Genomic DNA, 13,602 nt, shown 5'->3' on the forward strand with positions numbered 1-13,602 from the left:
TTCTTTGTTGGCCTTTGTGTATTTCCGTTCCCCCCTCTGTGTAGTCACCAGCGTATATGGTGGCCTTCTTTCATGCATGTGTACGTCTGTTGTTTCACCTTGCCTTTTTGCCTTTCTTCTCGTCCTTTCCCTGTCTCTCTCTCTCTCTCTCTCGCCATCTGTCTGTCTTGCTTGGTCTGTAAAGCTCTTCTTTTTCTTTCTGGGAGTGACAGCGGGACTCCTTTGCGTACGTCTTCGGTGCGCGTGTGAATGCGTAAATGCGCACGCTACGGGTCGCCGGCCGTGGAATTGGGCGGAAGCAGCGGCAACCACAACGCCAGCAGCAGCCCAGTTCAACACTACAAAGAAGAATCAGGACTGGCGGGAACCCAAACACCACCTATGCGAGCAATAATGTCTCTCGACACACAAGATTACGACGTGCTCGCCGTCGATGTAAAGCTTAGTGACCAAACACGGTGCATACTCGACTTCACCGAGAGCCCGTACGTGGGGCGGCTGCTGTCGATGCCACAGCCGGTCTCACTCTCCTTTGGCACCGCCGCCACAGTGCGGGAGCTGAACAAAATTGTCGAACTCCGTCGACGCGCAATGTCAGCCGCAACCGAGCACTTTGAAAAAACGCGCAGCGCGTGCGGCGATGGAGGAAAAGGCGTTGCGGCGCGCCACAAGACTGTGGGAACAGTGACAGCGGATGCGGAGACTATTACTACTACTACTACTGCTGCTGCTGCTGATGATGATGATGATGCAGATGTCGCACAAACCACAGAGGAGCCGTCTTCATGTGAGCACAATGCACTGCGGGCGTATGTGCGACAGTTGTCGGAAAATCGGGAACTCTTCATGGGCGTGGTGGAGCTCACGGCACGCCTTGAGATGGAGCAGACACTGGACATTCTATGCGCAGAGTTCCGCCGCATTTACAGCGCGGAGGTGCGGTGCAAGTTTGACATTAGGCTTCTCTCTCTTCAGGAGCACGATTCTACTAGATTGCGAGCGGTGTACGACTTCCACGAGGCGGCCATTCGCGCTTTTGCGTTGGACGCCAAAGCGAAGGCGTCTGTGCACAACCCGCAGCAGCAGCAGTATGCATTGCTCCCCTCCTCCTCTTCCCACACGGTCGCTGAGCCGTTCGTGGATTCCAGTAAGGCCCCTGAGCTGGCACGGCAGTGGCACCGGCAACTGGCAAAGGATTGCTACTTCTTCCCACGGAGACCGCAGCTGGGCGAGTTGACGCAGTCCGCTGACTTTGGCATCTCTGCGCTGCAAGATAAGTCCTGCTTCGACGAGACGTTCGCCACTGCCCTCCCGCGGCACCCGTTCCAGAACCCCACGTGGGAGCCCGACGACGCGGCGAAGGCATGTCCGGTGTGCGGTGTCGTCTTCGCGTCGTGGTCGATGCTGACATTCGACGTTGTGCGTGCAAGTCACTGNGCCGTATCTGCGCATCGTGCACATCGTGGCAGCTGGACCGGTCGATTGCACGGCTCAGTAAACCGGGCGGTCCAGAGGAGGGCCATCTGCGGCGTGTGTGCAGGGAGTGCTACGATCGGGTGGAGCAGCTCAACAAGCATACGTTTCTCTGCGAGGTGTTTGTGCGCGCCGGGCTGACGGTGGCGGACCTCGCACTGCTGCGCACCGTCAATCCGCGGTGGAGGGGCGCGGCGGAGCTGTGCCTCGGCGACTACCGGTCGTCGCTCTACAAGCGCGCGCCGCAGGGCTCCGTTGCCGCGCGGCAGACTGCCCGCGTGCTGGCGAGCAGCGCTGACATCATCGTCGGCCACCCTGAGCCGCTCATTCTTTTTCTCGCCTCACTCGATTGGGGTGAGCCCACGCTCCCCACGGCTGCACAGGTCACCATCACGAAGACAGCGGCGGNGCCTCACTCGATTGGGGTGAGCCCACGCTCCCCACGGCTGCACAGGTCACCATCACGAAGACAGCGGCGGGCGTGGCGCAGCAGCAGGATCATCACCACCATAGTGCACGCTCAGGGGTGCCGGCCTGGAAGCCGCCGATAAGCCACTGGCACCTTCTCTGCACGCGGGCGTGCGGTGCGATGCTGCCAGCCTTCTTTGCGATCAGAGTGCTCGAGTGTCTGGACCGCGCCCCAGGGGGGAACCTCTGCGCTGAGAAAATGCGCACAATCGTGAGGGACAAAATATTGCTCAAGAAGAACGCATTCCTTGATCGTCGCGTCCGCGAATGCGTCGTTCCGCTCTTGTTGGATTTGTTTGATCGGAAGTCGTGCGAGCCACACGCCACGCGGGTACTACTAGAGATCGCCGCACAGGACCAGCGCCTTGCGCTCGTCATACACCAGGACACACTGACACGCAGCGAGCATGACAGTTTGAGCTACCACACACTGCGCGAGCTCGTTCTGAAGGTCGATGCCGGCAATAGACCGGACACACACCAAAAGTTCTTGAATACCATTCGCTTCCTTAGCGTTCTGACGGCGGTGTGGAAGAATTCCGTGCGCCCAGTGGAGGCTGCCGACTTACGCGCTGCGTTTCACGAGCAGCTGGAGAAGGCGGGGCTCATAGCGGATGTTGAAAGAGACGAGCAGAATGCTGCACCAGAGGTGAGTGGAACTGTTACTCTGAAGCCGATGTTATTCCCATTCGATACCGACGTAGTGGTAAGAAGTATCAACTTGAACGGCATTGTGATCGTGAATTCGAAGCAGCGTCCTGTCTTGCTTCCCCTCATTGACGTGGGCGGTGCCACGCGGCGTATCCTCTACAAGAGAGAAAACCTTGAAAAGGACAAGGTAATGTGCATAATGTCGAGGTTGCTCCAGTGGGTGCTGCACAAGCAGCTGCGTCAGGTAGTGTTGCCGACGTATCACGTCATTCCGCTCTCGGGCAACTCCGGCATTATTGAGATTGTAGAGGAGGGACAAACAGTGCAGCACGTCATCGAGCGATACACGGAGCGTCGTCTACTAAAGTATCTTGCAAGTCTGGGGCATCAACAACCTGGGCGAAAACAACGGCAACAGCAGCCGCAACAACAGCAACCGAGCCACGCCATGGATAATCAGCTGCCGACACGAGTCCCAACGCCCGAAGTCCGCCAGAGCTTCCTTTGCTCAGCTAAGTTCTTCATTCTGATGAATTACATCTTTGCAATTGGTGATCGACACCGTGACAATGTTATGATACACCCAAGTGGCGCCATCTTTCACATTGACTTTGGCATGCTGCTGACCACACGGACGTTAGCGGAACGAGTTACCACGAGTTATGTGCGCTTTGATCTTGACCTAGAGGAGTGTGTGCTAGAGTTCATGCGGGACCGTGAACAATCACCACCACCACCACCGCATCATCATCATCATCATCATCATCATCATCATCATCAAGAGCAACAAGAGGAACAACATTATCATAATCCTCAGCGTCAGCAAAAACAGAAACAAAAACAAAAACACCGAAATGTGTCGGATGCGTCAGCAGCGGAAGCCGCGGAGAAGCCCAACGATCCCCTTTCCATGTTTCTGATGGAGACCGCCGACTGGTTTCTTGAGGTTCGCCCGTACGCCAGCATGATCTTTCAGCTGCTATCGCACGTCGTCCATCGGTCAGCGCTCGACGGTGTGGCCTCTGTCGATGTGCTCGCGACACTGATGCAGACAATATTCATGTGTGACTCATCAGAGGCGACGTGCAAGGCGCTTTTCTGCGACCGCGTGAAAAGGTCGCGGGGTCAGACATGGCTGAAAGACTTCACTCATGACACACAGAAACGAACTTGGAGTATTTTGTCGCAGGGATTCAGGTGGATGCGGGAAAAGGCGGGAATTGACCGCAGTGAATTGTAGGACTGATGCGATTTGGTGCACACCATTTTATTCTTGCGCGGGACCCCAATCAGGAACAACAACAATAATAAGAAAAGCACAACTGGGCAAGTATGTGCGTTGCTGGTATTGTGCATGCAGTGACGGGGTGTCCAGTTGTTGGGGATTTGAGGAAGCAACTTCCATGCTACTTCTCACCATGCTCTTGCATTCGTTTCGTTTCCGTTACCTTAAAAGTTTTTTTTTCTATGTTTTTTTTTTCTTTTTTTACTTTTAACACGAAAGTTTACTTTTTCTTTTTGTCGTAGTGCTGTAGTGGTGTACGTGAGTCTTCGTTCCTTTCTTCGACACGTACGCCTTCAACCCCCTGAGATTCGCCCAGCTGTGCCGGTTTCACTCCCTCTTCTTTTTCACAAGCACATTAACAAATGCTACTACCGATGCTTTGATGCTGCTTCCTTTCGTCTCGCTGATAACGCCTTGGTGGGCCTGCCTTCTCCGCCCTCCCCCTCCCCCAGCCTCCGCTTCATTGATCGCCAAGAAGAAAGGGTAGTATTCGGGTATGAACGGGTTGCCTACGGTAGTGCCGGTGAGCACTACCAGTGGCGGTGTTTCTCCTGCTGCCACAACTCCGTGCGTGAGGGTGAAGACGACGTTCGAGACGCTACATTCGTTCTCAGATCTTCGTAAGGCGCTGAATACGCTGTATGGCGGCGGTGTAGATGGCTCTCAGAGTGTCTCGCGGAGGAACATATTGGGTTTTGGTGCATCCACCAGCAACCGTGACGCTGTGGGTGCTGGCAAGCGACTGCTGTGTGTGTGGGATGTGGACGACACACTTGTCAGCTCCGGCACCCCTGGCGTGCGCCAGTGCCCTGTGTTCGACGAGAGCGAGCTTGCGGGCCTTTTTAGAGGCATCTGCGCACGGCACCTGTTTCTGTCGCAGGGAAGCATTGATGACGTTATGGATCCCGGTGGCGGTGGAAAGCTGCAGTATCTCGTGCCCTTTTTTCGCCAGGATGGTGCCACCAATGAGTACGCCGTCCCTTCCAAGGCACGTGCGGGCTGCTGCTGGAGTAGCGCTCTGCCGGACAGGAGTCGAACAGGGGCGCGGTGCGCGGCGGAGAGAGACGCGGCAGTGGTAGTTGTCCGCATCGCCACGCTGCGTGCCCCGTTAGAGAAGCCTGGTGACTCGCGCATGTTCCTCAGCGAAGACGTGGAACCGCCCCGGTGTCCAAGCGACGTGCGCTGGCTGGTGATGCGGCCGTCGCTCTGGGGCATCTCGCTCGCGAGTTTGTCGAACTTTATCGCACCGTCGTCTCATACCGCCTTCCTCGACGGATCCGTCTTCCACAAGATGGACGTGGTGCGGTCGCTGGCGGCGAGTGGGCATTGGGATGCGGTCTTCTTCATCGACAACGACCTCACGGAGGTTGGCGTGGTGCGGCAGGGCTTGGACATTGACGACTTCAACCGCATGAAGAACGTGGACAGATTGCCGCGCTTCTTTTTGGCGGATCTGCTGCTTCTGGAAGTTTCTACTATGCTGGCGGAGAGGGAGAGGGGGCGGCACGACGCCATGCGGAAAACTAACGGCACGTGTGTGGAGCAGTCGCTGAGTGACAGCAAGGAGCGCTTGAAGGAGTGTTGCAACAATATCGTCAGCTGTGAAAGACTCGAGGCGGATGAATTGCCCTCAATGAACGGTTACGGTGACGCGACGACCTCACCGGATCCACGTGGGGAGGAGGAGCGTGTGGTAGAACTGTTTGTAGCGCATCTTCACCTAGACCAGGCGAAGTACCGACGCATTACGAAGGTCAAGCATAACGGTGTCGCGCATAACGAGAAGGAGCTTTGGCACCCGACACTGAGAACAGGGCCAGTGTGCACAGATGATGACTATGAAGAAATGGTTGCTGAGTTTAACGTGATTAGGGGGAAGCTATTGCAGGACCTCGCTAAGTCCACAGTGGACTTGACGCCAGTTCCCGGCTGGGAGCCTAGCATCAACGCTGTGTGCTACCCAATGTACGAGCGCCCGCAGCGCCCCCCAACCTTGCGCCACCAGTACTACGACGTCTGCCACCAAATCACGACGAACCTTGTCGAGCCGCTGACTTCGAGGTCTGCGGTGTCGCAGGAGTACGAGCTGAAGAAAGAGGCGAGGAATCTCTTCAGGCGGCTCATCCGTCGGCAGCCGGTGATTGACCCACTGTGCATTGTGGAGGTCGCGAGCACATTATTCACAGCCTATACAGCTGAGCGGCGTCTGCCCAGAGGCATCGCAGAGATGCTGAGGAAGAACATAACGGCCCTTGCAGGATCATAGCGGAGGTAGCAGCAATACCGACAATATCGGCATCGGTGGCCGGTGCATAAACACACGCGAAGATGTGTGTCCAGCCCGTGAAACACACGCGTACAGTCACAGATGTACATACAGATGGATGACAGGACTTCGTGACAAATGCAGTATATAGGGTAACGAATACGAAGAGCAAGACATATGGCAATTGAATAACAAATAAAATACACCAATAATGGGTTTGTTGTGTTTTGTTTGCTATTTGTTGTCCCATTTTCGTCCTTTAGTGGTTTTGGTTTTGTTGCGTTGAAGAGGCACACTGTTGTGCGCCTTGACTGAACAATACAAAATATTCCTTCCAGTCGTTTCTGGCGAGTTCTAAATGCCTGTGATGATGACGGGGAAGGGGATGTGGAAAAAAACAACAACAACAAAAAACAAAAAAAAAACAACTGTGGAAAGAAAACTACATGAGGAAACTGAGGAGAACGAAACGGAATATTCGATAGTATTATGTTCACATTAGGCCAGAGCCTTCCTTTAATAAATTTCTCCTAGTAGGTTAAAAGATATACAATGCATATAGCGCGATGATTTACACTTTTCTTTGGGCGGCCCTCACACTTGAGTCTGTTTTTTCTGGGTCCTTGGTGTCATGCTCCACTTTGTTCACACTCAGTAGCAGAAGCACAAAGTAGTACAACTAGTGGTGGTGGTCTAGGCAGTAGAAGCGGCCGTGAGAGCAGCATCAGGGAAACCTGAAGACGACAGACAAAGAGCGATCTGTCTGTGTCTGCGTGTTATAGTAGCCCCGTGAGGGGTGAGCTGAGGCGTACAGACAGACATGGAGACGACGCTCCGCACGTTCTGTGTCATTCCACACGAGGCACGCGATGATGATTTCTTTGACGCCGTTTTTGAGGATGGCGTGCGTGCAGTGCAACACGGCCGCCTGCATTCCTTGTTCTTTTCCCATGTCCTGAGTCCAGCACACGATATCGCTGGGCACGTGATTGGGCCGCTGCTGTCGCGGGTGCGTCAGGGCGGCAATGCCGTGCTCATTGTGGCACTGCCTGAGGAAGACCACGACGGCTATGACAACGTCAACGGCGGAAGCAGCGAGACGGATGCTGCGAGTGATGGAGTGACGTCCGGCGAGAAATTGGATGTTGCCTTGGATCTGTATGCACAACTTCTGCCGCTGCTATTCCAGAGCGCGGAGCGGTGCTGCTTCGCGCGGGTGTCGGTTGTCAGCTTTGCTGTAAAGGGAAAGCGAGTGTATGACGTGCTGCAGCGCTGCGAGGTGCGTAGCGAACGACAGGCACAGTATCAGCTGATTGAGCGCGAGGGCTCCTCCACACGGTGGGGCACGATCATGAAGTTGCTACACGAGCGGCATGATCAATTAGAGAGCGCCAATGTCCTACCGAAGGAGTCGGTGCTGGTGGTGCGCGTGGAACTGGAGGGGTACGGCGCCGCTCTGCTCGCGGAGGTCGGCTGCGGCCGAGAGACGCTGCACCAACTGACGCTGCTGCTGCGAAGTGGGGGCGCGTGTGGTGCCAAGACATACCCACCGCGTGGTCCGCTTTCCAGCGTGCTGCGTGACGTCGTGCCACCAGCGGCGTTGGTGCACGTTGTTGGCCTTCCCGATCCCGCGCCGTCGCCACGTGGAACGATGCGCCTGCTACGTTTCCTCTCTGGTATGTGTAGCGCGCCAGCGACAGGGACAGCAGCAGCAGCAGCAGCTTCAGAAAGTCGCCCAACACAGAGCGATAATGGCAAGGGGCTCATGCAGCGGTCTGCGACTCGACACTCGGATACGCACACGGAGTTGAACGCAGCTGCGGGCGCCAGGAGGCGGTTGCATCCCTGCGTATGGGGCGAGGATTTGTTCGTGGATCCGTCTCACTGCATAAACACACTACCTGGCCGATCACACAACACTTCCGCTGCGGTTGCTGCCACTACACCTGTGTGGGACTGGGGAGCTGCTCGGGCGGAAGAGCCGCTGCGTGGTTCCGTTACGAATGCGCAGTCGTCAGGGTCAGGTGCTGCAGAGGACGGCGGCGCAGTGGGCGCCGTACCACATACTTCGAGAGAGCAGACCCTGGTGAGCAGGACGGTGGCACTTGAGCGCACCAACCGAGAACTTGTGGAAGCTTTGTCAGATGCCAGGAATCAGATTCAGCACTTGCAAGGGCTGCAGCAGTCGTCCCAGGAGGCTCTTCGTCAGAAGCAAGACGCCCTTCTCGCCGCGACAGCGTCGAGTCAAAAGGGAAGGGAAGAGAATGCAGACTACGCGAAGCTGGTGCCAAAGTTGCTTCGCAAAGTTAAAGAACTTGAAAAGGAGCGAGACGCATTGCAACAATCCTTGAAGGACCGAGAGAACCAAACTAGCGACTTGCAGCAAACTAATCACCGACTACAGGAACAATTGCAGAGGCTTCAGAGAGAGGTGAAAGTGCTTGAAAAAAGAGAAACCCAACGTCTTAGAGAGCACGCTCTAAATCGCATTGGGTCAGGAGAGGAGGAAAAAAGACCTCTCAGGAGTCGGGCAAACAAGCCCACATCCCCGAGGCGAAGGCGCAGTGGGACTACCTCGCCGATGACCGATACTGGTAAGCACTTAAGAGCTGGCGGGGCGCCATCAACGGAGGGTGGCTCTACGCTTCTCAACGCGATTGCAGAGCTGCGACAGCGCAACACATCACTGGAGGCGGAGGTACAGGAACTTCGACAGAGAAGACCTGCGGTTGATCCTGTTCCCGGCAGGGGCACTGTAGACGAGGCAGCAGGCGGCGAACACGCGTCGCAGTGCCCGATGTGTGAGACGATGAGACATCACCTCCGCCAAGTCTCCGAGGAGCTGGACCGAAGCTGCATGGAAAGGGAGCGCCTCCAATCATTGCTTGCCGATCGTACTGTTGCGTCGTCACATGCCCCGGCAATAGCACGCGATGCCGTCAGTGTGGTTGCCACTTCCCTCACGGCTGGGTGTGAATCAATGCGAGTGCAGTTAGAGCACCTCGGGGCAGAGGCGACGCGGCGGCACGTGCAGCAGAGTCTTCGCGACGGCGTGTTCCGCGAGCACGTGGACGCTGTGGCGGTGCTAGAGGCGGCGGTGCATGACATTGGTGGCCGCCGGTATCGTGGAGTGGAGGACTACGAGCGTATTGTGCCGTCGCGCGCCACCGCGGCGGAGGCGGAACTCCTCTCAAGCCTTTTGCTGTTTGAGGTGGAGCGCTGCAGCCGCCTGCGCGCATTTCTGCCGACGTTCGCACAGCTCGGTGTGGCAACGGAGCATCTCAAAATGCGCGTGCTTCCGGCGGAGTGCTAAAGTGGCTGCTCGTACGTCACTGACTCGTGTCATTGTGTGCTCCGTTGGAAGTTTCGGCCTGTGTGTGTGTGTGTGTGTGCGTGTGAAAGAGAGAGGAAGAGCGTATGGCAAGAATCAACAACAACAAAGTTAACAGTGACGTCGTGTTGTGAGGCGGGGCTGTGGCAGACTGTTACCGCTTCCCCTTTTCCGTCGCCAGCCTCTGCCACGCTCCCTTCTCCTCGGATTTGTAGATTTCGTTTTGGTGAATTCCACTCCTGATGACCGGAAGAAGCAAAGGCGCATTCTTGAATGTCTTGGGTCTTTTTTCTCTTTTTCTGCTTCGTTCTGCTCCTCCCCGCGCCCCCCCCCCTGTCGCATGGCTCTCGAGTCTTTTTCTTTTCCACGCGATTTTTTTTTTCGTTTGATTGTTTGGTACATCGATGTACATATATTCTTTGATTGGTGCTTCTAAAGGGAGGGGCAAGTCTGTTCCCTTCCGTAGAGACGTCGCTGCGCAGCAGTCATCATGTGGCGAACGGTCGAGACAAAACAACAGCCGTCCAGACGGCGCAGGGAGTCGACCGCTGTGACAAGGCGGAATCCGGCGGCTGTCGCATCATCGCGGACACCACCTGCTTCCACGCAGACGGTCGCGGCGCTGGTGCGAAGTCTCCGTCGGGCCTCACAGTCGTTGCGTGCGAGTGCGTTTGTGCGTCGAGACGTGCTGTTGCCTGTGCGACAGTACCTGAGCGCGCACGCAAAAGATAGTCTCACGGGTGTTCATCTCGTCGCCCTGGGCATCGGCCCCTTTTCTCGGGAGGAATCACGCTCTGGGTTCCTGCAGATGGCCCTTCTGCTGGCTGTGCGAAGTGAGTGCGAGAGTATCCTGCGGAGGCCTGCAGCATCGCTCGCAGCTTCTGCTGCGTCGACGGGCATCGCGGACGTTGATGCCGAAGCGGGGACAACCGATTTATCGCAAAACGCTCCACCGGCCCTCACAACAACCTTTTTTGACCCTGTCACAAACGAACTGCATGCGCGTTGCTGTGAGCAGTTGGGTGTTAGAATGGAGGAACAGAACCGCTATGGTGCATACACACCTGCTGGCCCGCATGCAGTCCTTATTGCATACCTTCCACACTCTCCATGGGCGCTGCTCCGAAATCTCTTTGTTTCAAACGCCATGCCGGGTGCGGACTCGGCAAGTGAGAATCAGCTGCAGCGTCTGCGATGCACGCTGGTGATTGGGAACGATGTCCGTGAGAAGCTGACGCCGTCCAGCGACATTATGGCGATTTTGACGCCATATTTGCACTTCCACGAGGTGAAGGCATTGAGTGGAAATAATGATGCTTATAATGGTGTTGCTGCTCATGGTGATTGTAACGATGATGATTATGATGGTATGGAGGATGCAGATGACCACCTCCCCAGTGGGCCAAGGGGAGTCAACCGGCACGATATTTTGCGTGCTTTCTCTGACACAGCAGTTATGTACCTAAATACAGAACGCGAGGCGGAACTGTCAGATGCGTTGCGACGGGTTCGACTTCCACGTCTCACACGAGGGGGACCGGACATTTGGTAAGTTATTTTGCGCGTGGCTCTTTTCCTTCAATTTTAAAGGAAAGCTGCTTCCCAAAGAGAGTGATATGCAAAAGTCATTTCCGTGCATCACCTGTACATCATTTTCGCTTTCTCCGATTATTGTTGTTTTGTTCTTGTAAATGTCGTGGGAGGCAACACGCTCAACTCGGAAGCTATTTCCGAAGAGGCTACCAGCGTAAAGGTATTGCGTCCTTGTTCTACTCGTTACAAGTGCGGCTTGAATGACAGTAACACCAGATTACTTCCACTGCATCACTGATGCCAGATTCCGAAGCAGCGTGTATGAGCCGGAGGCGGACACATTCCTGTTTCTCGAGGCCCTCGACAAGGACGCAGGTTTGCTCCGTGCAATGAAGCCGCGCCGCTGTGTGGAGATTGGGTGTGGGTCAGGCACTGTCATCTCTCACCTACAGCTTGTACTCTGTGGTGCTGCTGCTGCTGCTGGTGGTGAGGATGCAGGCGCGCTGGCGGCGGGTTCACAAACATGCAGTGAACCATGGCCGGAGTATCACGCCGTCGACCTGAACCCAGTGGCGCTAGAAGCAACCGGTATGACGTGGCGCAAGACACTAGATAGTTTAGGGGCTGATGCTGGTCCTTCTTTGCACCTCCACCACGGGGACTTGTTCAGTCCTTTTCAACAGCAGGAAGAGAAAGTCAATTTAGCGGGAGGACCCTATGAATTTGATATTATTCTCTTCAACCCACCGTACGTTCCGACGACCATGGAAGAGTTGATGCGGGCTGAGTCAGAGGAGAATTTTATTACTGCGGCGTGGTGCGGAGGCCCTCGTGGGCGTGTGGTTGTGGATCGTTTTGTCTCACACCTGCCTCAGTATCTTTCCGCGCATGGTGTATGCTATATAATAGCTATAAGTGTGAATGACATACCGGAGTTGATGGAGACTATCCGTGGCGTGTTTATTGCCAAGGCACCGCCCGGGGAAACTGTTCCTATTGCGGTTGAGGTAGTTACCGAGCGGTACACCGGAGAGTACTTGAAGGTAATTCGTGTTATGCGCAAGTAACATCAAGGGGCTCCCCATGCCACCTGATGACAGTAAAGTTCACTGAGGTTTTTCTTCCGTGCTAGGAAATCCCACGTTTCAGTCATGACATATTGAAGTGCCGCATTATGTGTGTGGTCATGTGGTGGCTGTGATACACGTACACATACAAAACATATCCACATTCACGCTCTCTTTTTAGGTCGTGTGTGTTCGCTCCATCTCATCGCTAGGAATGGAAGAAGTGATTGCCCCGGAGGATCCACCTCAGCTCGTGCGGGGTGTAGTCGTCCGCATCGGGCAGCCAAGCTGGAGTGCGGCATTCCTGCGCATCGCCAACAAGACGTTCCCGCTGGAGCCACACGCCAGTCACCTGAAGCGCATTCGCAAGAGATCAACGGCAGGGCAGTTGCCACCGATTTTTGAAGCCTCTAGCGTACAGAGCAGAAATATAACTGTGGGCGGAAATGACCAGGAAGAGGTGGATCCTTCGACAGTGTCAGGTGACTGTTCACTGGAGTTGCTTCTGGCAGTGGGTGAGTCGATTGATGCCAAATTGCTGCGGGAGTTCGAAACAGTGACTGGCGGTTCAGGTTCTGTAGTTGCTGACACCGTGTGGGTGCCGGACAGGGCCCCGCGCACATCTCCTGTGGAGTGGAGGAAATGGTGTGACATTTGGCCCTTTTCCGTGCCAAAGCCACGCCCAGCCTCTCCGTTACCGAATGATGAGAGAACGCAGATACGCCGTATCTTCAGCGAAGTTGTTTTGCCCTTGGCCAAGCGGGTGCGTAGCGATGAGACGCTTGGAATGGCGGCCACACTGGTTGACTCCTCACAGGATTGGCGTGTGGTTGCTTCTAGTGAAAAGGCTGTTGTGCTTCGCAGGTCTAACCCAGTTGCCTGCTTCGGATACATCCCAGTTGACGGGTGTAAATGCGATGAGAGCATCGTTCTGGATCACCCAGTCACGTACGTGTTAAAGGAGCTCGCACGAATTCAGTCTGGAGATGCTTCGAATGCTGAGGTTGTGTCCTATCTGGCCAACAACATGGATTTGATCGTTAGCCACGAACCNGCTTCGAATGCTGAGGTTGTGTCCTATCTGGCCAACAACATGGATTTGATCGTTAGCCACGAACCGTGTGTAATGTGTTCCATGGCGCTCGTGCACAGTAGGATACGTCGCGTATTCTACTGCTTTCCGAACCGTACACACGGTGGATTAGGCTCCGTTTTTCCGGTCCACAGCATTCCATCGCTCAACCATCACTTTCGTGTTTTTCGTTGCAGTCCGAGCTGGCTGTGCAAAGGGGGGCCGGAGCTGAACTGCTCTTGCGATGAAAAGTGCAACTGCTGGGAGGTATTGTGCAGTCCGTGATTGCGTATGTGGGTGTGGTGGACTAACAGGCGCACAGTGTCATTGAGTTCCTCTGAGCTCGGCGCAAAAGCATAACTGCGGTGTAATTATGTTTAAACAGGTAACTGAAATGTCCTCTATTCATCCTCCTTAGCCTTTCTTGTTATATATATATATATATATATATATATA

The 13,602-nt window shown here is 55.1% G+C and overlaps 7 protein-coding genes across 7 annotated transcripts; all 7 read left to right on the top strand.

Annotated features, from left to right (window-relative positions):
* Nucleotides 1–249: 249 nt before the first annotated feature.
* DQ04_01301070 (phosphatidylinositol 3-kinase catalytic subunit) lies at nucleotides 250–1,614 on the top strand (the record flags this gene model as incomplete). The annotated part of the gene is made up of 1 exon (XM_009310532.1): nucleotides 250–1,614. One exon carries the CDS (start codon nucleotides 250–252, stop codon nucleotides 1,612–1,614), a length of 1,365 nt encoding a protein of 454 aa, XP_009308807.1.
* Nucleotides 1,615–2,062: 448 nt separating this feature from the next.
* On the top strand, nucleotides 2,063–3,832 carry DQ04_01301080 (phosphatidylinositol kinase; the record flags this gene model as incomplete). The annotated part of the gene is made up of 1 exon (XM_009310533.1): nucleotides 2,063–3,832. The coding sequence occupies one exon, from the start codon at nucleotides 2,063–2,065 to the stop codon at nucleotides 3,830–3,832; it is 1,770 nt and encodes a 589-aa protein (XP_009308808.1).
* A 541-nt stretch (nucleotides 3,833–4,373) lies between these two features.
* On the top strand, nucleotides 4,374–6,143 carry DQ04_01301090 (hypothetical protein; the record flags this gene model as incomplete). The annotated part of the gene is made up of 1 exon (XM_009310534.1): nucleotides 4,374–6,143. The coding sequence occupies one exon, from the start codon at nucleotides 4,374–4,376 to the stop codon at nucleotides 6,141–6,143; it is 1,770 nt and encodes a 589-aa protein (XP_009308809.1).
* An 820-nt stretch (nucleotides 6,144–6,963) lies between these two features.
* DQ04_01301100 (hypothetical protein) lies at nucleotides 6,964–9,456 on the top strand (the record flags this gene model as incomplete). The annotated part of the gene is made up of 1 exon (XM_009310535.1): nucleotides 6,964–9,456. The coding sequence occupies one exon, from the start codon at nucleotides 6,964–6,966 to the stop codon at nucleotides 9,454–9,456; it is 2,493 nt and encodes an 830-aa protein (XP_009308810.1).
* Nucleotides 9,457–9,964: 508 nt separating this feature from the next.
* DQ04_01301110 (hypothetical protein) lies at nucleotides 9,965–11,026 on the top strand (the record flags this gene model as incomplete). Its single annotated transcript, XM_009310536.1, has 1 exon — nucleotides 9,965–11,026. One exon carries the CDS (start codon nucleotides 9,965–9,967, stop codon nucleotides 11,024–11,026), a length of 1,062 nt encoding a protein of 353 aa, XP_009308811.1.
* A 241-nt stretch (nucleotides 11,027–11,267) lies between these two features.
* Nucleotides 11,268–12,074, top strand: DQ04_01301120 (N5-glutamine methyltransferase MTQ2; the record flags this gene model as incomplete). Its single annotated transcript, XM_009310537.1, has 1 exon — nucleotides 11,268–12,074. One exon carries the CDS (start codon nucleotides 11,268–11,270, stop codon nucleotides 12,072–12,074), a length of 807 nt encoding a protein of 268 aa, XP_009308812.1.
* Nucleotides 12,075–12,288: 214 nt separating this feature from the next.
* On the top strand, nucleotides 12,289–13,431 carry DQ04_01301130 (putative deaminase; the record flags this gene model as incomplete). Its single annotated transcript, XM_009310538.1, has 1 exon — nucleotides 12,289–13,431. The coding sequence occupies one exon, from the start codon at nucleotides 12,289–12,291 to the stop codon at nucleotides 13,429–13,431; it is 1,143 nt and encodes a 380-aa protein (XP_009308813.1).
* Between the last annotated feature and the right edge of the window lie 171 nt (nucleotides 13,432–13,602).

Source organism: Trypanosoma grayi (genome assembly GCF_000691245.1).
Source record: "Trypanosoma grayi strain ANR4 Tgr_130_V1, whole genome shotgun sequence".
Taxonomy (NCBI): Eukaryota; Euglenozoa; class Kinetoplastea; order Trypanosomatida; family Trypanosomatidae; genus Trypanosoma; species Trypanosoma grayi.